At 39.9% G+C, this 25,389-nt stretch overlaps 1 protein-coding gene and 1 pseudogene across 3 annotated transcripts; both read right to left on the bottom strand.

The window, feature by feature from the left end:
• Positions 1-48: 48 nt before the first annotated feature.
• Positions 49-7,621, bottom strand: Mettl17 (methyltransferase like 17). 3 transcript variants are annotated; one of them, XM_015493373.2, is made up of 14 exons: positions 7,472-7,621; positions 7,162-7,315; positions 6,941-7,075; positions 5,426-5,507; positions 4,977-5,058; positions 4,374-4,447; positions 3,661-3,755; positions 3,201-3,271; positions 2,902-3,009; positions 2,574-2,642; positions 1,769-1,819; positions 788-880; positions 383-567; positions 49-305 (listed from the first exon to the last, which is right to left on the bottom strand). In XM_015493373.2, the coding sequence occupies exons 1-14, from the start codon at positions 7,550-7,552 to the stop codon at positions 176-178; spliced, it is 1,410 nt and encodes a 469-aa protein (XP_015348859.1). In that variant the 5' UTR covers positions 7,553-7,621; the 3' UTR covers positions 49-175. The 3 variants fall into 3 exon arrangements, with proteins under 3 accessions (XP_015348859.1, XP_048654831.1, XP_048654832.1); XM_048798874.1 differs by having other exon boundaries at positions 49-308; XM_048798875.1 differs by lacking the exon at positions 1,769-1,819 and having other exon boundaries at positions 49-308.
• Positions 7,622-24,641: 17,020 nt separating this feature from the next.
• Positions 24,642-25,116, bottom strand: LOC107145491 (annotated as a pseudogene).
• Between the last annotated feature and the right edge of the window lie 273 nt (positions 25,117-25,389).

Below are 25,389 nucleotides of genomic sequence, written 5' to 3' on the forward strand. Positions count from 1 at the left end.
TAGGTCAGGACAATAGACCCTTATTCTTTTAAGAATCACAAAACCCACTACCATTCTTTAAAAATTTATTATTATTAAAACTTCAAACAAATGCAGAAATGCAGGCGTACTGGCATTCTCTTACTGGATACCACGTAGCTTCAGCCTTGGCAGGTATGATGGAAGAAAGTAATTGTTACATATCCTTGTCAACTCTTATGGAATTCTCAGGGGGATCTTGAGCAGGGGAGAGAGGAAATTCAGATGGAGTGATCACAGGTAAAAGATCTCCCCAAGAGCTGACACGGGCACAACGATACAAATCCCTATTGAATAGAAAGAGATGTCAATGTATGCTGCAGGTTTTGCCAGATTTTACTAATTTTGGTCACATCTCCTATACCTGCCATGCCGGCGGGCTGTGATGACAGCATGCTGCATATGTCCATCTGAACAGCACAGGTGACAATGCACATGACGAGGCCGTTTAAGCACAGGTTGAGTAATTCGTGGCCAACGATTAACCTCCTCTGGAGACCCCCGGGCAAGAATCACCATGGAGAACTTTTCCTCCTTTGGCTTCTTGTTCTAAGATAAGAATATACAGACTGTTTAGAGGAAAAAGATAAGAGGAAAAACTTTTAGTCCTCCCTCCCCCTACATTCCTGAAGTCCCTTTTTCTTATTCTATAATGCAGGCTCTAATATCTCCAGGCTATTCTATGGATTCTCAAACTTCCCACCTCTGACTCTTTTTTCTGTTTTCCCAGGCTATCTTCTCTCTGTTGCAATATTCTCAGAATACATACCCAGCTGAAGGGGATTGGATGGTAAGCCTGAGAGAAGCTACAGGCCAGGGGCTGAGAGGCTGTCAACTGAGGACAAGGAAGTTCATGGGGACACTGTGAACATAAAGACATAAGACAAAAAAGATAAAAGAGCTATTAATTGTAAAATTCAAGAATGATAAAGTCAAGACAGGTCAGGTGTTGGAAGGTGCACATGAATTATGGGTTTGTTTGAGCCATCACAAGGCAGGGGTGGCTTTTCTGAGAATTCCTGGTATGAAATCCACTGGCTGCAGATTACTCAGATTAAAGCTGACACCCTACCTTAGCTCATAGCCCCAAACAAATTGTTGTTCCCATCTTTATCCTGTTTTCCCAAGAAGCCTGCCACACTGAAACCATTTGCTTTATTTCCCCTTAAACAATTTGGGCCTTTTTCCTTGTTCAGTTCTAGTTCCTATCAGGGCTGGAAGACCGACCCACCAGACACCCAGCTTTTAAAACTATTTTCTATCTGCTATCTTCTGTTCCTTATTGATTACTTTCAGACTTTCCATTTTCCCAGTTGGTTCACACCTTCAAGCAGGCATCTGCTCTGCTAGGGTTGCCAACAAGGGAGAAGGCAGCACAAGAGAAGGGGGTAGAGAGAATCAAGGGAATCAGAAAATGGATAGAGAGCCAGGCACAGTGGTGCATGCCTATAATCCCACAGACTTTGGAGGCTGAGGAAAAGGGATCATAAGTTCAACACCAACTTCAACAATTTAGTGAGGCTCTAAGCAACTTAGCCAGACCCTGTCTCAAAATAAAAAATAAAAAGGGCTGGGGATGTGGGTTGGTGGTTAAGTGTCCCTGGGTTTAATTCCTGGTACCAAAAAAAGAAAGTGGATATGGACACAAAATAGTGGGGAGAGTGGCTTGGCTTGGCTTTAGCCTCTTATTCTTCTGGGTTACTCTAAGTTCAGATCTATGTTCTGCAACAGGTAGAAGTAATATACTCACGGGGGCAAAGACAAAGCTAGGCCGAGGATCTGAAGGTAACTTCTCTTTTCCCTGAAATCAAAGAAATAAAGCTAGGATTGCAGGGCCTATTTTCATGTTTCAATTTCTACACTTGGTGGACTCTTTAACATTCAATTCTAATCATGACCAACTAAGTTCTTGAGTTAAGCTGGCTATATCACTAATGTGCCAAAGAACTCTTTCTCTGCAGCAGTAGAAAGGCATGAACTTGGCACACATTATGGTGCTCTCCCTTGTCAGCAACCTCCACTCTCAAAAAAAATCTTACTTTAGGACAATTAAATTTATGATTACACAGAGGCTCATACTCTCCCCTAGAGACAAGGTTCTTGACTCAGCAATGCTCTAGATTAGGGTGGGGAAATCTTATTTAAAGGGCCAGAGTAGGCAAAATCTACCTCTGTCTCAACTACTCAACTCTGCAATTTGTAGTGTGAGCAGCCACAGACAATACAGACATGGATATGTATGGGCCATAAAAAACAGGCCTTCATCTGCCAACCACTGTCCTATATCATAATGATTTTTTATGTCTAATTTCCTGAGAGTTACCCTTATCAACAGGCGACAGAGTCTCTTTTTTTTAAAGGTTTCCATTGGCTTTTTTAAAAAAAATCTTTATTTTTATGTGGTGCTGAGGATCGAACCCAGTGCCTCACATGTGCAAGGCGAGTGCTCTCACTCTGAGCCACAATCCCAGCCCCCAACAGTCTCTTTAGTTTTCAAGGAAGTAACAATAATTGGTGACAGCTGGGAATGCGAAAGGAAGGGCAAAGAACTTTACCTTAAGAACCAGGTCCCTGGCATCCATAAGAAGGCGGTGGCCAGCTTTCGTTCCATTCTCCAACAATACCTGTTCACCAAATGGGAAAATAAGCAGAAGCCCTGAATCACATGAAAGCATAAATAAACATCAATAGCACTCAAGAGGGAGTAAGGGTCTAAAAGGAACTGGGCATTATACAAAAGATGGGGATGAGACCTAAAAGAGGGACACAGAAATCTATAAAGGGGAGAAATGTTCAAGAATAAAGACCAAAAAAAAAAAAAAAAGAATAAAGACAATGAGAGAAGGAAGGCATGAAATCAGGAGAAAGGGGATTTCAACTTACCAGAAAATGGCTTGTCTTACGCCACAAAGTTTGAACCACCTCAGTTCGGTCAGCTTTGCTAGGCAGTTCACTTAGGGCAAAGGCTGATACGACCACGTCAAATTGTACCTGAGGACCAAGACAAGGAACACGACAGACCTGACATTTCCCAATTCTAAGAATACAAGAAGTTCTAGCCCCTATATTTCTTCTACTCCTTCTTTTGTATTCTAATATTCAATACTGGATGGCAAGACTGAGGCCACAATTTTCTATCTGCCACATTCCATATTTAGAATACCCTAAACACTGCTACTTGCCTTGGGTGACACAGGTAGAAACTGTCTGAAAAAGACACCTGGAACATAAGGCTCTCCTGTTTGTGAACCACCTGTGAAAGAAACAGGAGATGTGGAACTAAGAATGTATATGAATTTACAGCCACAGGTATAAACTGAAGAGATATCCAGAGAAGAAACACGGCCCCAAGGATAAAGAAAAACACTAGGTGAGACTGAGATGCAATATGTTAAGTAAATATTAAAAAGGGTAGGGAAATCATGAGTTCCCCTCACCTGCTAACTTTACCATCTAACCACAATCCTGCAAAGTTCTCTGATACCTTCTGCTTGACTATAATATTGGAAAGAGACCAGATTCATGTTAACTCTTAGTCCTCCTCTCTACTTCCCAGTAAAATACTCTTTCTACTAGTCCTTTGCTTCCTTAACCTCCTCCGCCCCAACTGTGGAAAAGTCCTACCTTAAAGCTTATTCTCACCTTTCAGTAGCTTTTCTGCCAAATCCAACATGGCAGCTGATCTGTCCACACACATATACTCTCGAAGGCTCTGGCCCCAAGTATTGTGAGCAGCCCTGAGATGGTAAAACAAAACTCAACAATTTTCATGACAAAGAGTCATCCCCTCAAGAGATCCATCTACTTCCAATCCCACCCTTGGGTAAACAGGGTTATGTTAAGTAGTTGGAAAAACTATAAGTTATTTTCTTATTTCATGTATAACTCCCGAAAAGAAGGGCAGATTCAAGGGGAGGGAGCAGGGAAGTGTTGGAAGTGATACTGGGCCAAATAATACTGTTATATTGTGTGTGTAAAAATATGTAATAAATCCCACCATTATGTATAGCTATAAAGCACCGTAAGAAAAGAAAATGGGAGAGTAAAGGGCAGATTTAAATATTTATTTGTTGGCAAAAAATAAAAAATTTTTTGACTGATATGTAAAACCTATTCCGTATACTAATAACTTTCCTTTTAAAACCTTCTATATATTGTCTTTTTTCACTTCACATTTAAGTTCTATCTCCAATCTATATACCTTCTTCTGCTTGGCCTACTCTAAGGGAAGAAACATTCTAGTTTTGAAAATTTCCTGTTCTCCATTTGGTTTCCCAGTCTCTTGATAATGAAGCATACAAATATGGCTATCAAATATAAAACTGACAAAGACAGGGCTAAAGAAAGTTACTTACCAGGTGACAGAACCAGTACCAGAACCAAAGTCCATCAAGGTTTGTGGCTTGAACTCTGGAATCCGAATCCTGATCTGAAGGAATATATAAGCCCAAAGAAGAGTAGTAGAGACTCAAGAGTTTTAGAAAATACGCATTAAGAGACTATGATAGAGAGATGTGAATGTGTTTTAAATTCAATATAAATACTTTAGAGAATAGAAAGCTCCTAAAACAATGATGCTAAATTTTTCTTGGGTCACAGAATCCTTCCAGAGGATAAATAAGACCTCTTTTAAAAAATGTATATATAAGTTGGGCATGGTGGCACATGCCTGTAATCACAGTGGTTGGGAGGCTGAGGCAGGAGTATTGCAAGTTCAAAGCCAGCCTCAGCAAAAGTAAAGTAATAAGCAACTCAGTGAGACCCTCTCTCTAATAAATATAATTTTAAAAAGGGCTGGGGGTGTGGCTCAGTGGTCGAGTGCCATAGTTCAATACCTGGTACCTCCCCCGTAACAAAAGCATATATAATGTCCCAAGAATCTCTACTCTACAAGACTACTTTATGAATGTGGGAGCTGATAGTAAAAGGGTTCAGTTTGGAAGTTGAGGGACTTTCACCTCATGGAATGCCCTGGAGACTGCTGCAAAGCCACCATCCAGTCTTGCTGCCATATACACCAGACTCAGTTCCTCATTGTAGCTGTCACAAAAATCAGAGTCAGGGCTGGGGACATAGCTCAGTTGGTAGACTGCTTGCCTCGCATGCACAAGGCCCTGGGTTCAATCCCCAACACCACACAAAACAAAACAAAATAAAACAAAAAACAAAACAAAACAAAAACCAGAGTCACACTTACTGGGAAATGATCTGAATTCTCTGGTTATCTATTATATTTTAAGGAAATGAAATCTCTGGAATTGTCCCTTCCAGTTCAGTCCTTTTACTTCCAAATATAGAAAGGTTCAGGTAGCTTTCTCAAACACCAATTGACTGTATAAATGCAGTCCTCCACCTCTTTTCAAGTTCAACATTTCTTTCTTTTGCACCCTTTTTGGCCCTTCCTTACCTCAGTTCTTGCCAGTGGTAAGTAGTTTTGCGTAGGACATGTAGTACTGCTTCACGAAGTTTCTCCTCTGTCTGAGGTAAGTCTGCGGTGAGAACAAGGACTGGAAGTGAGGACCTAGGGAGAACAGGGATCAGATCCAATATTTGAATAAAATGCCCACTCAATCCTCCTTTATTCCCCACCTGACAAAAGCCTTCAAAGCTCACGAGAGAAGTCAAACCTAGAGAGAAACTCCAGGTAACAGTAACAATAAAGACTACCAACATCAGTGTGTATTAAATAGTATTCTGCCACTAACAGCAGTTTATTCAACTGAACCAATGCTATCCAAAATGTTTTATTTTACATTAAAGAGAAGTGTATTAAAAACTTAAAGAGGGGCTGGGGTTGTATCTCAGTGGTAGAGCGTTTGCCTAGCACATGTGAGGTACTGGGTTTGATCCGTAGCACCACATAAAAATAAATAAAGTAAGCTAGGTGTGGTGGCACATGCCTGTAATCCCAGCATCTTGGGAGGCTGAAAGAGGAGGATTACAAATTCAAAGCCACCCTCAGCAATGGTGAGTGCTAAGCAACTCAGTGAGATCCTGTCTCTAAATAAAATAATACAAAATAGGGTTGGGGATGTGGCTCAGTGGTCCAGTACCTCTGAGATCAATCCCTGGTACCCACCCCTGAAAAAGGTAAAGGCATTTGTCTCTCTACAACTAAAACAAACAAACAAAAAAGGATAGGATAAGGATGATATTTTGTGGATTTCCTCATTTTCTGAAAACTTAAGATTGTGATATCTCCAATGTTCCCATGGGGAGGAAAAGTGCTTGAAAAATCTAAGTCTCACAACTGTTCTCAGTTTATGATTTAACAAGTATCTATTGAATGCCTACTCTAAACCAGGTACAACAAAATAAAAAAAAAAAGGCAGGTCTGTAATACCAAAAAAGTTCACAATCATGAAAATAATTTGAATTATACTTATTCTTCTTATTCCTGAAGGTTTCAGTATTGAACAGGGAGCCATACAGGGACTTTATTTCAACTGAATAAAAAAAGTTGAAGATCCTAATCCACTGGACTTCGGTGGGTGGGTGGGCGACAAAACCCAAAATCCCAAAGATCTGGATTTTTTAACCTTTATTCAAACTCCCCGGGTAAACACTGGATTAATCTACCTTCTAGTAAGGCATCATCATAAGGAATGGTTTGCCAAAAAGAAAGCATGTAAGCCAGGAGCAGTGGCATACTCCTGTAATCTCAGCGACTCAGGAGACTGAGGCAGGAGGATCATCAAGCTTGAGGCCAGTTTTAGCAGTTCAGGACAACACTCAGCAATTTGGCGAGAAATAAAAAATAAAAGGGCTGGGGATGTAGCTTAGCAGTAAAGCACCCCTGGATAAAGGAAAAATCGAAACAAACTTCAGCGTCTTTTTGAAAAGCTGTGAAATTATTCCTTGCTCTTCATTTTTCCACTAATATTTCAATCTGGCTTACTCGTTAATTATTCTTAAACCCTACCTGAGTTTTCCGAGAATTTTTTCTCAAGATGTATTGCCCGTCTTTGCAACTCCTCTGGCTCTACAGGCAAATGTCGGCTCCAGAGATAACTGGTCAGTGCATGCACCTCCTTCTCGACATTGGACATTGAGCTCTCTATGGGCCAAATATGAAAAGCGGAATCACACACGTGCAGACCTAGTGGCTTTTCTCTTCAGACCTTCATTCACGCAGATACTCACCAGCCAGTAGTACCCGGGCGGCGTTAGTCAGCGCCTGCGGCAGCCGCACGTACGGAAGCTGTAGGATGCCGGGGTGCTTACGATGGGGCTTTTTCCCCAGAAAATCGGACTTGTTATCTATCTGGGTCACACCGGGCACGAGGACGGCGAGCGTCTGCAGGCCGGGAAAGAAAAGCTGATTGCCAGAAATGAAATTGGCAGGCGCTTACACGCTTACTAAAAGGAAGGGGCTGCTGAGAGCTTTCCTTCTTCAACCGGAGCTGTCTCTGGAAACCCAGTCTCTCCAAGAACAAAGGAAGTAGGTACTTACTCGGAACTGAAAAATTACTCCACGGCTGCGGCGCCATCTGTCTACTGTCAATAGGAACCTCAGTGTCGTTACGGTAGCCATGGCTCTGGAGGAAAACCGGAAACGGAACTGTAGGTGCCGGTGACCCTCACGCCCAACGTCCCGGTGAGCATGCTCCGCGGACTTCGCGCGAGACAGTATCAACCAATGAGAAGGGTGACTACTTACTAGTAGCCAATGAGAAGTCTATATGTAAATCTCCTCGAGGAGGAATCCTACGTAGGCGGGACCACCTGGGCTGCAGTTCAGCATAATCTGCTGGAGGACCGGAAATCAAGGGGGCGGAGTGGGGGCAGGCCTTAGACTGCTGAAGACTGTTTCTTGATGTATTTCTTGTTTTCCTGCCTGGAGACTTCTGCGTTTGGGTTGTTTCCCGGTAGTGGAAAGGGGAAAATATGAAATAAAAAGACATAATGAGAAAAATCAGATTTAGGCCGCCAAGGATAATCAAAATTAATAATTATTAGATAATTAATAGTTGAGCTGGGTGCGGCAGGGCACGCATGTGATGCCCGCTACTTGGGATGTGGAGTCAGGAGGATCACAAGTTCGAGACCAGCCTTAGCAACTTAGTGAGACCCTGTCTCAAAATAAAAATAAAAAGTCCTGGTGATGTAGGTCAGTGGTAAAACACCCCTACCATACCCAGGATCCAATACCCAGTATCCACTCCTCAACACCCCCCAAAAGTTAACAATTAATAAATGTGAAGTCTAGTTAGTAAGCTTTTTTCCCGCCACATTTATTAGGTTTTGTTCGAAATAAACTGATCCTTTTACTAAGCTAACATTGAGAATATCCATGTGACAGACACCGTGCCAAGAACTTTCATATTTCTACCTCATTTAGTTTCCCAAATCGTATAAAGCACGATTGAAGAAATTCAGACTGCAAATGGTTAAATGGGCTCAAGATGACAGAACTTGTTAGGTGAACACTAGGTTTAAACCTAGGCAGGGGGCCCGAATGTAGCTCAGTACACTTCCTAGCATGTGGTAAATCCAAACGCAAAAACCCTGTGGAGGGTAAGTGTGAGCCTTACTTTTAAACTACGGTGTAATTGCAAGAAACCAAATATGAAAATTATCAGATAAAATATAGGAAACTATATCAGCTGGAGAGTTAAATGTCCTGTTTGTATTGGGGTCATTTAAAATTGATTCTAATAAAGCAAACTTCTTTATAATTTGAATCTTGGGAAGGAGACTTGAGGAGGTATGTATGACAGCTGTGTAGATATGTTCCTCTCTACTCTCCTTTTCAGGTTCACCTTCCCTTTGGTTCGTATTTTCCCCTTTCATTTTGATTTACACTGCCACACTTAAGTTTCACCTTTTGTGGTACTCTGCTTTTATTATTTAAATTGTTGACTTAAATGTTGATCCGAATAAAATATCCCTGTCACTTATAGGTCAGCTGTAATATAATATTATGTAGCAAAATATAGGGGTAAAGTGTTGGCCTCTGAAGTCTGGTATTCTGTGGTTGAATTCTAGAGCAGCCTTATAAAATAGTTGCTGCCTCACAGAGTTGTTGCATTGAAGAGTAAATAAATCTGGCTCAAAATTCAAGCTCAATAAGTTTATGCCACTATCATTGTCACATGTGTTTTTGGAATTTGCAGGACATAATTGAATTTTAATTTTCATTTTGAACTCATGTCATTTCCAAAAAAAGATAAGCAAGTGGGGGGATAGTTTGGGGCCAAGTAAGACTGAGCACTGGAGAATGAGAAGTAAGGAACAGGAGTACCTGGTGGTGTCTGTGAACATCCTTCCTGTTTTTCTGGAGAAATTACCAATATACACGTGGCTTCCTTATTCTGATAATGGCCTAGTTGGACTTATTTCTTTTCTTCTGTAATGTAACATCTCAAAACTGACTTAAAATTACATGTTTTTGTTCTTAACCCAAAGGATTATTCTCCAAAACAAAACAAAAACTTCCATAATACCCTTCTCATGTATCAAGAATATGTAAAGGTATCTAAAACTGAATGCAATTCTTGAAATGTTAAGAATGCTTAACCAGTATTGGTTGATGACATTGATAAAGTGACAAATCTTTATTTCCATGATTGGAAAAGCTCAGCAGGATAGATTAGCCTGAAGATCTAGGTTTAATAAATTTGACCAGGACCCAATTCCCCCAAAAAGCATCGTTGAGTCCATTTGATACACATTCTATGAATTCTGCCATATTACACGGGTCATATCTTGACCTGGGTGGTATTTCCAACTAATGGCCCTGCACTTTAACAAACAGATGTAAATGTGGAAAGACAAGGCAATGTTAAAGAGAAATATCCCCAACACCCAGAGTGAGTAAAAGAAAATAAAAAAGACCTATGAGGAAGGTTTGGATTACTTGTTTGAAGATGGGTAAATGACCAACTGGTCTTTTCCATTAAACTTGTGAAAAAAGGATAATAATTAATAATTTGATTATATTTAGAGAAACTTTCAATAGTGAAAGTGTGAAGAAATGGAAACAAGGTTCTTAGGAAACAAAAGAAATTCTGCCTCCAAAGATCCCCACAAGTATTGACCTGTGGTGAGAGAGAGGCAACTTTGCGAGGAAGCAGAAATCAAAGGTAGTGGATCTCTGGAGAGTTCTGTCAGCTCCACAGCTTCAAGAGTATTTATGATCTCTAACATCCTAAAGAGATCCCCTGACTCCATCGAGTTAATTCTAGTCAAGATAGTAGAAGTGGCCGTTGTCCTGATTTGACAAATATCCACTGCTTTTTCTTTCATATTGTTCTAAACAGGAAATCTCTTGTATCTTCCCAGAATCAATTAGACCCATGAAAATCTTGAAGTCAGCCACACCTTCTCTTTTGCTGTTGTAACTCATATCCAAGCCAATGACAAATCATATTGGCTTTAAAAGTATGCCAGCAGAATCTATCCAGAAAGTAATTGTTTCTCACTACCTTCAGTGTTATCACTCTGATCCAAGCAACCACAATCTTTTATAGTGAGCCTCTTAACTAGTCTATTTCTGTCTTTGCCCCTGGCATCCAGTTTTCCACAGTGCAGTTGTATGTTTTTTTTTTTTTAAATATTGGGAATTGAACTGAGGGGCATTCGACTACTGAGCCACATCCCAAGCCCCATTTTGTATTTTATTTAGAGACAGGGTCTCACCGAGTTGCTTAGCACCTCGCTTTTTGCTGAGGCTGTTTTGAACTTGGGGTCCTCCTGCCTTAGATTCCCAAGATGCTGGGATTACAGGCATCTACCACTGTGCCTGGTTCAGTGATCCTTTTAACATAAGTGGAATCATGCTACTACTTTATCTAAAACCTTTAAATAGTGATATGAAGATATCACTCTGGGTAAAATCTAGAATCTTCAGAGTGATCTCCAAAGCCCTACATGATCTGGCCCTTTTGACTTTTTCTATGATCTCTTTTCCCTGGGTCCTCACAGCTACAAGGTCAATGATTTTGCGCTTCCTTAAACATTGCAAACTTGCTCCCACTTTAGGCCTTTGTATCTGCTATTTAGAATGTTTTCCCCTCTGCCATCTTCATGGCAAACTTCTCATTTTCTTCAAGCATCTGCTCAAGTCACTCAGTTATTTTTATACATATATAATAGGGTTTTTATATTATATATAGGATTATATATTCTTTATTTTATTCATTGTTCTATCTTCAGGACTTAAAAGTGTGCCTGACATGTCGTAGTCAAGTAAATATTTCTTAAATGAGAGAATGAGCAAGTATAGAAAAGGTACCTAAAGCACTTTTAACACTAGGTTAAAGTCTTCTGCTCTATCTTCCCAAGTGCTTGGTACTTTCTGTTTTAGAATGTGGATATAAATCACATTATATAAACTCAGATATACAAGAAATATTATTTAATTTCTTCTATAAATTAATCTGTATCCTTTATGAAAAGCTGGGTCTCAGTTATTTTTGCTGCCCCAACCCCATGCCAAGATTCTAGGGTCTAGGAATGAGAAAGCAGTTCCATTCATCTGAGGCCCGATAACCTTGATGGCCACAGAGATGCCTACTGTTCTCCCATGCTGCTCTTGGGACATGGGGATTATTTGCAAGCCAGGATACCAGGAAAACCATTGTCTTGCAGGTGACTATTGCTTTCCATCCTGAAATTAACTTTAAGGAAAGGAAACAGAGCCTGCATCTTCACTGATGGAGGGAAATAAAAAGAGAGAAAAAAACAATGGCTCAAAAAATTATCTTGCTATTTATACATTCAGCTTGAAATTACTTGTTAAATGTTCTTTCTTTCTTTCTGGTACTGGAGATCGAACCCAAGAGAGCCTTATCCCAGTCCTTTTAATTAATTTATTTATTTTTTATTCTAATTTCTAATATGACAGCAGAATGCATTACAATTCATATTACACATATAGAGTACAATTTTTCATATCTCTGGTTGTATACAAAGTATATTTACACCATTTGTGTCTTCATACATGTACTTAAAGTAATGATATCCATCTCATTCCATCTTTTTTACCCCATACCCACTCTCTTCCCCTCCCACCTCTTTGCCCTATCTAGAGTTTGTCTAATCTTCCCATACTCCCTCTCCCAACCCCATTATGGATCAGCCTCCTTAGATCAGAGAAAACATTCGGCATTTGCTTTTTTGGGATTGGTTCACTTCACTTAGCATTATATCCATTTACCTGCAATGCCATGATTTTATTCCCTCTTATTGCTGAGTAATATTCCATTGTGTATACAGTTTCTTTTTTCTTTTTTTTTAACTACAGTTTCTTTATCCATCCATCTACTGAAGGGCATCTAGGTTGGTTTCACAGTTTAGCTATTGTAAATTGTGCTGCTATAAATATTGATGTGGCCGAGTCACTGTAATATTGCTGTTTTTAAGTCCTTTGGGTATAGACCAAGGAGTGGGATAGCTGGGTCAAGTGGTGGTTCCTTCCCAGCTTTCCAAGGAATCTCCATACTGCTTTCCATATTGGCTGCACCAATTTCCACCAGCAATGTGTGAATGTGCCTTTTTTCTCACATCCTTGCCAACAATTATTGTTGTTTGTGTTCTTTTTTAAAAAAATATTTATTTTTTAGTTGTAGTTGGACACAATACCTTTATTTCACTTATTTATTTTTATGTGGTACTGGGGATTGAACCCAGGGTCTTGCATGTGTGAGGTGATCACTCTACCGCTGAGCCATAACCCCAGCTCTATTTTATTTATTTTTATGTGGTGCTGAGGATGGAACCAAGGGCCTTACACATGCTAGGTAAATGCTCTACCACTGAACCACAACCCCAGCCCTGTTTGTGTTCTTAATAGCTGCCATTCTGACTGGAGTGAGATGAAATATTAGAGTAGTTTTGATTTGCATTTCTGTATTTGCTAGAGGTGTTGAACATTTTTTCATGTATTGATTGTACATCATCTTATGAGAAGTGTCTCTTCAAGTCCTTGGCACATTTATTGATTAGATTATTTGGGGTTTTTTTTGGTGTTTAGCTTTTTGAGTACTTTATATACCCTAGAGATTATTGCTCTATCTGATGTGCAAGTGGTAAAAATCTGCTCCCAAGATGTAGGTTCTCTGTTCACCTCACTAATTGTTTCTTTTGCTGAGAAGAAGCTTTTTAGTTTGAATCCATCCCATTTATTGATTCCTGATTTTAATTCTTGTGCTATAGGAGTCTCATTAAGGAAGTTGGGGCCTAATACAACATGATGGAGATTTGGGCCTACTTTTTCCTCTAATAGGTGCAGGGCCTCTGGTTTAATTCCTAGGTCCTTGATCCATTTTCAGTTGAGTTTGGTGCATGGTGAGAGATAGGGGTTTAATTTTATTTTGTTGCATACGGATTTCCAGTTTTCCCAGCACCATTTGTTGAAGACTATCTTTTCTCCATTGTATGTTTTTGGCACCTTTGTCTAATGTAAGATAACTGTAATTATGTGGATTAGTCTCTGTGTCCTCTATTCTGTACCTCTGGTCTACTAGTCTATTTTGGTGCCAATACCATGCTGTTTTTGTTACTATTGCTCTGTAGAATAGTTTAAGTTCTGGTATAGTGATGCCACCTGCTTCACTCTTCTTGCTGAGGATTGCTTTAGCTATTTTGTGTTTCTTATTTTTCCAGATGAATTTCATGACTGCTTTTTCTATTTTTATGAGGAATGTTATTGGAATTTTGATTGGAATTGCATTAAATCTGTATAGTGCTTTTGGTAGTATGGTGGTATTTTGAGAATATTAATTCTGCTTACCCAAGAACAAGAGAGATCTTTCCATCTTCTAAGGTCTTCTTCTTCTTTTTTTTTTTCAGTATTCTATAGAGTTCCTTCACCCCTTTCATTAAGTTGATTCTCAAGTATTTTATGTTATTTTGAGGCTATTGTAAATGGGGTAGTTTTCCTCATTTTCCTTTCAGAGGATTTGTCACTGATACACAGAAATTCCTTTGATTTGTGGGTGTTGATTTTGTATCCTGCTACTTGGCTTAATTCCTTTACTAGTTCTAGAAGTTTTCTGGTGGAATTTTTTGGGTCTTTTAGGTATAGAATCATATCGTTGGCAAATAGTGCTACTTTGATTTCTTCTTTTCCTATCCATTTCCCTTTAATTTCTTTCATCTGTCTAATTGCTTTATTTATTTATTTAAAATTTTTTTGTAGTTGTAGATAGACATAATGTTTTTATTTTATTTATTTATTTTATGTGGTGCTAAGGCTCGAACCCAGTGCCTCACACATGCTAGGCAAGCACTCTGCCACTGAGCTACAGCCCCAGCTCCTCCTTTTTTATTTTTTTGAGATAGGGTCTTGCTAAGATGCTGAAGGGAGTGTATAACTGTGCATGGCTTTTCATTCCTTTTTGGCTGTAGACCCCTGGAGATCAGGAGCCATTTCCCTATTGATTTGTGTGGGTAGATTTGCCTTTACTATTTGCTAGGTTCAGGGAAAGAGTATAAATGGAAGCCTTTATGCCCCATATATGAATATTGAACAGTTACAAATCAAGCTAATAATTTGTTAAATTTGTTCCATGCTAATATCTTGACAGATATATCTTCAAAATGACAAAATAAAAGATGTTCTGAGTTATTTTTTTTTATGTGATTAAAAGTTGGCAAAGTTTCAAAGATGACTGAATTTGTTATGACGTATGTCAATTACCTGCTGGCAGACTGTCATTATTTGAAAAAACCCATAATTTATAAATTATGTGTTTTTCAGAAAATGTATTTCCTTGCCTTTATTTAATGAAAGTCATTGTGTTGTTACAATCTAGATGTTCACATAATTATGCCCTTTTTGACAGTAAAGAATGTCAAATTAGGCAACCTTTCTTGAATCATTAGAGTTACTAGAAAATAAATACTTCGCACCAATAATATATCATAATATGAAATCTATTGCAGTCATACTATCTGAGAAAACTCTAACAAGTCAGTTTTTTTTCTTTTATATAAATGCTTGTGCTGCCCAAATCCTTCTAGTACTTGGAATCAGTGTCTGTTTCTTTCACTGACAGAGGCACAGCCTGCAACTGTCATGTCACTTGAATGCAGTCATCTTTAGAAGACCTAGGGTGAAAAATATGGAGAAATGTTTCCTTTGGACTAGAACCATGTTATTCATAAAAGCAGAAGTTTAGGATTATGGGTTACACTGAATCTCAAGTGACAAAAACACCTTTGTGTGTGTGTGGGTTTTTTGTTTTGTTTTTTTAACCAGGAATTGAACACAGGGGCCCTCATCCCCAGGCCTTTTTATTTTTTATTTTAAAACAGGGTCTCACTAAGTTACTTAGGGCCTCGCTCAGTTGCTGAGGCTGGCTTTGAACTTGCAATCCTTCTGCCTCAGGCACCCAAGTAGCTGGGATTACAGGCATGGCCACCACACCTGGTGCACCTTTGTACTCTTAAGTGAAGGTATTATTTTATATGATTGTCTTAGTTGTATGTAGGGCCTTCTTAAATGTGAGGGCCAGAGAAGGAGCCCCATTTATCTGGTTATAGGGTAGTTCTGGCTGTATCTTCAGCATTTAGGCAAGAAGTCTTATAGGTTTCTTCTATTTCCTTTCTTTCTTTTCTTATTTTGCAGAATTAGAGATTGAATCCAGGAACTCAATCATGATAGGCAAGTGCTCTACCATTGAGCCACATCCCCAGTCTCTAATTATAGTAGATTTATAATAAATTGTCTGATGAAATATTTTGAGTACATGAGATGTATGCCTGGAAGAGATGTGCTGCTGGCTCTCTGGATGCCAGAGGTTGGTGAATTTTAAGAAAACAGGAGTCTCAAAGCAAAAATCCAACAAAGATATATATTTGGAGTATGCAAAAAAGATTTTAACAGTCATTTATTAGAGTACAAATGTTCCAATAAACAAGTGAGAAAAAAGAAAAAAAAAAGCAAAAGTATTTCTGGGCACAGTGGTACATGCCTGTAATCCCAGCACTTGGGAAGCTGAGGCAGGAAGATCACAAGTTCAAAACCAGCCTCAGCAACTTAGCGAGGCCCTAAGCAACTCAGCAACACCCTAAGCAACTCAACAACACCCTGTCACTAAATAAAATATTAAAATATGGCTAGGGATATGGCTCAGTGGTTAAGCACCCCTGGGTTCAATCCCTGGTACCAAAAGAAAAGAAAAAAATCTCTTTGGAGTCCTAAAGTTCAGTGCAGAAGTTAGCAGTGGTTGGTTATGAAAAAAACTATTTTAGAAATGTTCTCTGAACAGGGGTTGGGGATATAGTTCAGTAGTAAAGTGCTTTCTTAGCATGTGTGAAGGCCTGGGTTTAACCCTCAGCAACACACACACACACACACACTCACAATTCTTTGAACAAAATGCAGATCAACTCTTGAGCTGGTTTTGTATGAAGCTAAGAAGGGTAACTTCAATTTGAGTCATGAAAATTGAGCCCAGTGTTTAGATTGAAAGAACTATACCTCTTAAGATATCAAGGGATAAATAGCTCTGACCTCAAACTGGGACTGGCAGTACACATGAACTTTGAAATGGAATTTGAACCAGCTTCAAAGCCTGAATACTGGGTGAATGTATGTGTGCCAAGCTGAATGGTGTGGCATGAGATAGTATCTATAAGTTTTCCCTAATTATATCCTGTATGTACTGTGAAAAGTCATTGTCACTGTGGTAAAATTACGTTGTTCTTTAAATAACTGTCCATTAGAGGAAACAGGGGAGGTCCATACAAGGGAAGCTTAGGGATGGAAGAGGATTTAAGAATACATTTTTTGGAGAAAAAGACTTTGACAAAAACAACTTAACTAACTATAACAAAGCTGGCCACCGAGTACTTAAGCTATCCTCTGTTAATATCATTCATTTCTTTTTTATGCGTTTGCTCTTCACTTAGAGGAGTAAGGGAAGAAAGTTTAGAGAACAGACCTGGAAAATTTCAAGAAATAGGAGGAAAGGATCATTTTTATAGATGTGCACTTTTCCAGAAATTTTAGGTATTTGCTGAAAACTGTCAGACTCTATGTATTACCGTAGCTCCTATCAAAAGTGGAATCTGAGCCAGGCATGGTGGAGGACACCTGTAATCTCAGCTACTTGGGGAGTTGAGGCAGGAGGATTGCAAGTTTATGGCCAGCCTGGTAATTTAGAAAGACCATTTCAAAATAAAATAAAAAGCGCTGAGGATGTGGTAGAGGGCTTGCCTAGCATGTTCAAAGCTCTGGCCTCAATTCAATGTCCAGCAAACATGCGCGCATACACACACACACACTGAAATCTTTAATGTGGAGAGTTTTAACTGCCTAGGTTCTGTAGTGAATTTAAGTTGTAACCTGTTCTTTCATGAATGCTGATATGGATTTACATAGATTAGGAACAAATCCTCTTCCAACTACAAGTTTGTTTCTGTGGATCCTTGCTTAGGGGAGAAAGAAATTTAGTGCAGCCTAGATAGATTGTCAGAGAATGATTAGTGCAATATAAAGAAAAATTCACAGTAAAGAATTGCAGTTAGTGAAATGAACATTTGGGAAACTATTCAACTACACTAACAAGGAAATACATGTTAAAACATTAGGTACAATTTCTCCTAATAAAATAGCAAGGTTGCAAAGAAATTCATATTCTCTGCACAGCAGATGGCATTGTAAGTAAATACAAGCATTTTGGAGGAAAGTTTGTATTGTACCAAGGATGAAAGGAATGTTCATGTGCTTTGATCCATCAATTCCAATTTTGTTATTCTGTAAACATCTGTAGCATCCCTTCCATATGATAGACAACATTTCAGGGAGAGACAACCAGGACTGATGTTGTACCTTGTGTCCTTTAGGAACTATCAATTTCCAGGGGAAATGTACCTACTCAGATAATTATGAATAAGATGATCAGGGAAGATGGAGGCCTAATTGCAGTTATGGGGAGTGTGCAGGAAAGAACAGGGAAGGATTCCTGCAAGAGGTGATACCAAACTGAATCTAGAAGGATAAACAATAAATAATTTCCCTAGAAGACTAAGTGGGGAAAGATGCACCAAGAAAAGCGAGAGCAAGGACTGGAGGTGGCTTTCCGTGATTCAACATGTCTAGAGGACAGCCTTGAAGGAATTTCAGGAAATTACTTAACTACTCTCCAGAGTGGCTTCAGAGAAAGTTTTCATATATTGGGTAGCTTTCCCTTGACTTTAGTTTTAATTTTCTTCATAGAGACGTATATTCATTCCCTCACTCTCTGGGGATACAGAGAGCATATCTGTCACCTTGGCCACAAAATTCTCCATGGCAATGACTGACAAGCTTGAGTTATGCTCCCTGGGTCCCTTTAACACCACATAGAATCTCAGTGCTCTTTAAGCCCTTCAAGCAGAAGCAGAGACGGCTTCTTGGGCAGCAACAACAGCACAAAACAGGTGGTGCCTGCATGATTCCCCTTGCTTTTCTATGGCATCTCCACCAGCAAGGGCACCTAGGTGAGGTGGGAGGACCTTTTAGAAAAGCTGGAGAAGTCAGCAGACACGACTGATAGTTTGGGAATTATTCAGATATTCTTTTTATTATTATCATTTTTTTTTTTGTGGTGATGGAGTGAACCCAGGGCCTTGTGCATGGGAGGCAAGAACTCTACCAACTGAGATATATATCCCCAGCTTGTATGTAATTCATTTTTATATCCCATCTTCTCTGAAAATGGAGCAAGTGAAATAGGGTCACAATTGTCCTACTGGTCTCAGACATTCAGGTAAGAATAGCATGTGAAAAAACACTTTCTGGTAGTGAAAAGCCAGATAGATGCTAAGCAGGGATCTGGGAGACTCTGGAGAGCTCCACAATAGAAGGCTTGCCATCATTCATTTAGCTGTAAAAGGCTAAATAAATGAGATGTCTGGTTTAGGGACTGGGCAGCCTTCTTCACTAGGACATCTCTGTTTCATTCAGAAAAGATTTATTTAGCTTGTACTATGATGGGCTATGCATGATAAGTGCATATGAATTTTTAAAATCAATTTTTTCAGATTGAGAATGATTCCTGTGTATGGGCCTGTGTCAGATCAGGGTGAGGTCTTAAGCACAGAAGAAGCTCCGAATCCTGGAGGAAGGACAGCGGACAGGGATGGGTGGACAGGCTAAGAATTGATTAACAGGAAAAGAAAGATTGGCCTGGCCTAGGAGGGTGAGTGGTTGCAGGGCCTAAGGGTGGTAAGATTTTGGGGGAGTCATTCGTGAGTGTGGACCACACCCAAAGACCTTGAGACAAATCTCTGGCTCTGGGAATATAGGGAGTGGATGGGCTTGGGGGTTAGGATTTTTCTTTCTTTCTTGGTAGGGATAGAACCCAGGGCCTTGTGCATGCTAGGCAAGCACTCTGTTACTGAATTGCACCCCCAAGCCTTAGGTGTTTTCTCTGCAGAAGCTGGGAGGGCATTAAGAGATTCAGGGAGTGCCCACATAATCAGCATAGATTCTTCTCTGAGATCTCAGCTCCTGTTCTTCTTCCCTTGACCCAAGTGAACTTCAGGCTCTTTTCCTCTTCTTCTAGCTGAACTTTGTGGTGCCCTTCCTCACTTATAAACTGTGATTATTATTTTTCCCAGTGCTATAGTTTGTATGTGATCTGTCCCCCTCAAACTCATGTTGGAGTTTAATCCTAATTGTGAAGTATTAAGAAAATAGAAACTTAAGGTGTTTAGAGGTGGGGCCTTTGGGAAGTAAATAGGATTAGATAAGTTCATCAGGCAGAGTCCTTATGATTGAATTCTGGTGGCTTCATAAAAAGAGCAAGAGAGTCCACAATGCATGCACACTTCCTGTATCTTACAATGGGATTCTCTGTGCTACCCTGGGACTCTGCCAGCAAGAAGGCCATCACCAGATGTGGGCCAGAAATCTTTGACCTCCAGAATTATCAGATAAAATAAACTTCTTTAAAACTTACCCAGATTGTGGTATTGTGTTATCAGCCACAGAACATAGACTAATAGACCCAGGCCCTTTAATTTCTGGGCTTTAGGTGAGAAAGCCCCAGGAAGGCTTGGGAAGGCAGGGCTTGGGGAGAGAAGAAGCCAGATGGAGTTCTCTTATTGCTCAGGCTGGGTTGCATTTGGTCAAAGGATTTATGCTTTCTATTTATGTTCCTCCTTTATGACTGCTCTTCTGGATAAAAGGCAATAATATCACCCCTTTCCCATTTGACCTGTGGGGGAAAAATAGGCCTGGGGAGCAGATACAGGTAGCACAGGAGCCAGGCTACCTTCCATTTGCTTCTTCTCCCCTGCCAGGCCACATGTGAGTCTAATTCCCCCAACAACTTCTGGATTTCTGCTGTGCCATCTCCCTACATATTACACAAGGTCCTATGTAAGTGTCAGGATGGCAAGTATCAACTTTTCTTCCTGAAAGAAAATGTTACTCAACCGACCCGTCCTGACCCTATACAGATGGACACTATAAGAATACATATTGGGGGGCCTGGGGTTGTGGCTCAGTGGTAGAGCGCTCGCCTAGCATGCATGAAGCACTGGGTTCGATCCTCAGCACCACATAAAAATAAAAAATTAATATATTGTGTCCACCTAAAACCAAAAAATAAATATTAAAAAAAAGAATACATATTGGGAGGAGAGAGGTTCAACACCACTGCAACTGCGTAATCCCTGACTAATTCTGTGAGATTCTCACCCAGGGTTGAGTGGAGGAGGGCACATGCATGAAATCAAGATTGTGAATGTGATGATTCTCACTGGAGGTGAAGTAGTAATGGTGATTCTCTTTTGTTTATGGGGAGAACAGGAAGGCGGAAATGGGCAAAGGACTGAGTGAAGTAGTTACAGATAAAGAGGAGTGAGTGTGAGAGGAAGAGGAGGCTGTGGATTTCTTAGTTTGCAGAATGAAGCAGGTATGGTGGAGGACTTCATTTTTATGGGCACTTTGAAGGGCTCACCATCATTTTAAGCTGCTTCTCAATGATTAGCTGTCAGACTCTGGACAACTCTTTCCCTCGTGGTTCTACAAAAAAAAAAGCTGAGAGTTTTATCTTATCGAAACATACATTGTACTTCATAAGTATATACAAATTTATGTGTTAGTAAAAAGACTTTGAAGTTGGATGTGGTGGTGCATGCCTATAATCCCAGCAGTTTGGGAGGCTGAGGCAGGAGGATCACGAGTTCAAAGCCAGCCTAGCAAGGCCCTAAGCAACTCAGTGAGACCCTGTCTCGAAATAAAATACAAAAAGGGCTGGGGATGTGGTTCAGTGTTAAGTGCCCCTGAGTTCAATCCCAGATCCCCCCCACCCCCCCAAAAAATGAGATTGAGAACNCCTTCTTCACTAGGACATCTCTGTTTCATTCAGAAAAGATTTATTTAGCTTGTACTATGATGGGCTATGCATGATAAGTGCATATGAATTTTTAAAATCAATTTTTTCAGATTGAGAACAACAGTGGAGCAACAGGATTTAAATACATATCTATAGATACGTTTCAGAACACAAGGTATTTTAACTTAGGGGCACTTTCCCCTGAACTGCAACCTCAGCCTGATTTATTTTTTATTTTTTTATTTTTTATTTTGAGGTAGAGCCTTTTTAAGTTGCTGAAGCTGACCCCAAACTTGTAGTCCTCCTGCCTCAAGCTGCCAGGTTGCTAGGATTGTCAAATGCAACATTTCAACTGGCCTCAAAACAGGATTCTTAACCCTTACATCCCCGCCCCAAACTCATTCTACTTATTGCCCTGGTATGTTCATAGTCTTCTTGAGAAGACAGATAGATCTAAGGGGCACCTGCTTTGTTCCATGAGTCCTGACCACCACAGTGGAGTGGAAATGAAGAAGGAAGAGGGAGAAGTGAGACAATATCTCTTTATCAGTAAAGAAAAAATGAGGGCTCCCATCTGCACCTCTGAGGTCAAAGCTGTGCTATACCATTTTGACAGTTTCCGGCTGCATTTCACTAGTTCTTTAAAGGGACAAATTGTCCCTTTGTCCATTTACAGAAAATCAAGGACCTTTTATTTTAACAGGCTGAGAAAAGGGTAGTGTGAAAGTCTGTGTTTGAATGTTTGATTATACACACACATATATAAAATCATATAAATATAAAATCCTTAATGGAAGTGTTTACATTGAAAAGGGTAGGTGATGTTATATAAATATTATGAATATACATATATATTTTGTTCTTTATGCATGGTTCTTGGCTCAAAAATTACTTTCCAAGGCAAGCCATAGAAAATAGAATTTCTCTTTTCCAAGGTAGGTCATTGAAACTCAAATCTTCACTCACCTTCTTGTCTTAGAACTGGCCATAAAAATTTTATCTGACCTACCTTGTCTGATGGTAGATAAGAGCTTCCATTTCAGAAGAGATCCCTCCACATTCCTGGGAGGCAGGAATGCTACATAGGAAAACTAAGAAGAAACGGAACAGAGAGTCCTTGTTAGATTCCCCCACCAGTCTATTAGCATTAGATCATACCCTTTTTGCCTAATCACATTTCCATATAGTTTTCCATGCTTCAATCATGCCTATGCAATGAAGTCTCCATAAAAACTCACTGAAAAGGACAGGGTTCAGAGAGCTTCTGGATAGTTGAACATGTGGCTGTTCCTGGAGGGTGGTATGTGGAGAGGGTATGGAAACTCCATACTCCTTCCCCCGCCCCATGCCTTACCCTTGCATCTCTTCTTCGGTATCCTTTATAATAAATGAGTAAATATGTTTCCCTGAATTCTGTAAGTCATTTGAACAAATTCAGTGAACCTGAGCAGGTGTTAAATTTATAGGCAGAAGCACAGGTAAAACAATTTGGTGCTTGTAAGTTGCATCAGAAATGAATGGGGGCAGTCAGGAATAGTTGGGGACTTCACTCTCAACCTGTGGAATCTGATGCTATTTGCAGATAGATAGTGTCAGGATTCAGTTGAATTAGAATTCATTCAATTCTAATTTCAATTCTAATGCCATGGTGCTTACTGCAGAACTGGTTGCTCACTTGTTGCTGGGGAGAAATCACTACATATTTTGGGATTACAGAAGTAATCTTCAGTGTTCCTAGGACCTGATATATTGAAGCTTTCGTTCTTGTGTGGGGTGGTGGGGGCTGCAGATTGGCAGTATCAAATCTTCCAGATGCACGTGTCACTGGTTCCAGGGAATCCTAAGAGGATAATATTTTTCAGAATTTGTTAGTCATTGCTTATCCATAGTTTTACTTTCTGTTTCAGTAACTCATTGGTAATCTTTGGTCTGAAAATATTAAGTGGAAAATTTCAGAAATTAGCAATTTATGGGGTTTAAATTGCACAGCATATTTAGTAGTATGATAAAATCTTGCACCATCTCAGTTGGTCTTTCCTGGTCCCACTGGGACATGGATTGTCCCTTTGTCCAGTTATCCACACTATATATATGCTACTTTCCTGTTAGTCACCTTGTAGTCTTCTTTATTATCAGATGGACTACTGTGTCATTGTGGTACTTGAATTCAAGTAAGCTTTATTTTATTTTACTTAATAATGGTACCAAAAGGCAATTGTAGTGACATTGGCTATTTGCATATATCAAAGAGAAGTCAAAAAGTACCTCCTTTAAGTAAAATGATGGAAGTTATTGACTTAATAAGGAAAGAAAACAATTTATGTTGATGTTGCTAAGACTTATGGTAAGAACAAATTTATCTGTAAATTGTTAAGAAGGAAAAAGAAATTCTTGTTAGTTTTGCCATTGCACCTTGAAGTGAAAAAGTTAGAGCTAGAATGTGTGATAAGTGCTCAGCTCAGATTGAAAAGTCAGTAGATGCTGGGTGTGGTGTTACATCCCTAAATTCCCAGCAACTTGGGAGGCTGAGGCAGAAGAATTCCAAGTTTGAGGCCACCGTTGGCAATTTAGGGTGATACCTTGTCTCAAAATAAGAAATAAAAAGAATATGGCATGTAGCTTAGTGGTGGAGTCCCCCAGGTTTAATCCCCTCTACAAAAACCAAACAAACAAAAACAGAAAGAATGGAAGAGAGAGAGAGAGAGAGAGAGAGAGAGAGAGAGAGAGAGAGAGAAGACAAAAGGCATTAAATCATAAGGTTTGATACTATCCATAGTTTTAGGCATGCTCTGAGAGTCTGGGAATGTATACCCTAAGGGAAATGAGAAGTGACTATAATGACATGACCTACAGAAGAATCCCTTGGCAGTTTTTCCTTGTAATAAGAGTCTAATAACAGTGTGGTACATAAAATTCAGCCTTATTCTCTCCAAGTCCTGGCTTTTTAATACTGGAGAGTAAAAAGCGTACCTGTTTATACGTATTGGATAAACTTACATACCAGTAAGGACAACTGGTTTTATTTCTAGTCACATACGGAAAGAGTTTCAGCAAACTGCACCGTCCTATTTTCGAGTGACTTCTAGAGGATTAGCACTTTACTTAAATTGATTCACTTAACCTTCACAAAAATCCACAATGTAAATACCATTATCCTTATTTTATTTATTTATTTTTTATTTAGTCTTAGCATTTACTTCTCCCACTCCATATTCTTGGAACTCTCTTCATTGAAGCTCAACAGGAAGTGGAACTGATGGAAAGATGCTGGCTCTATCTTCAACAAACAGCTGTTGGAGCTAGCTGGGAAAAATCCTCACGGAATTGGAAGCTTCTGTAACAGGTACCTAGTCTGCTGTCCAAGTCCTTCACAAGGGTGGTGGCAGGGCCTGCACTTCCTCCAAGCATTCATCATAGGCTTCTTGGTATTCCTCGTGGGGCTTGACCATTATCACACAGGTGGGGCGCTTGGAGCCAGCAGCTGCACCCAGGTCCGTCTTAGAGGGGATATAGACATAGGGCATATTCTGGTCTTCACACATAACTGGGAGATGGCAGTACACCTCAACTGGTAACGTATCTTTTGCTAAAACCATGATCCCTTTCTCGCTTTTGTTGATAAACTTTTGAACCTCCTTAACCCTGCGCCGAATCTGCTTCTGCTTCACCCGCTTTCTTGATGCATTTATAGAGTTTCCTCGTGAGTCTGCGAGAAGCCATAGGCTGCGCGATAGGGTTCAGATTCATGGTAAGTGCGCTCTCGGAAGCACGCCTCCTCCGGAGTCTCGGGTCTGTCCGGGTCTGCCTTTATTTTGGTCATCCCGCAGCCGCAGCAACCCGGACCCAAAGATGAATCCATGCGGCCCGATTATCCTTATTTTAAAGATGAGTAAACAGAATCCCAGATGGCAGATAATAGTGGTAGAATCAGGAGCATCTCCTTCAGAAGCTGGAGGGTGCCCATTTATTCTGGGCTGCCTCTTTGAGAGAGCTGACATTGTATGTTTAGGGTAAAATCTATCCTTACTTTTGTTTCTTCCTCTCTAAACTAGGTATAGTTATCCAGGTTGACCTCACAGTATCACCAAGCTTA

The sequence above is a fragment of the Marmota marmota genome, unplaced genomic scaffold (assembly GCF_001458135.2).
Source record: "Marmota marmota marmota unplaced genomic scaffold, marMar, whole genome shotgun sequence".
Taxonomy (NCBI): domain Eukaryota; kingdom Metazoa; phylum Chordata; class Mammalia; order Rodentia; family Sciuridae; genus Marmota; species Marmota marmota.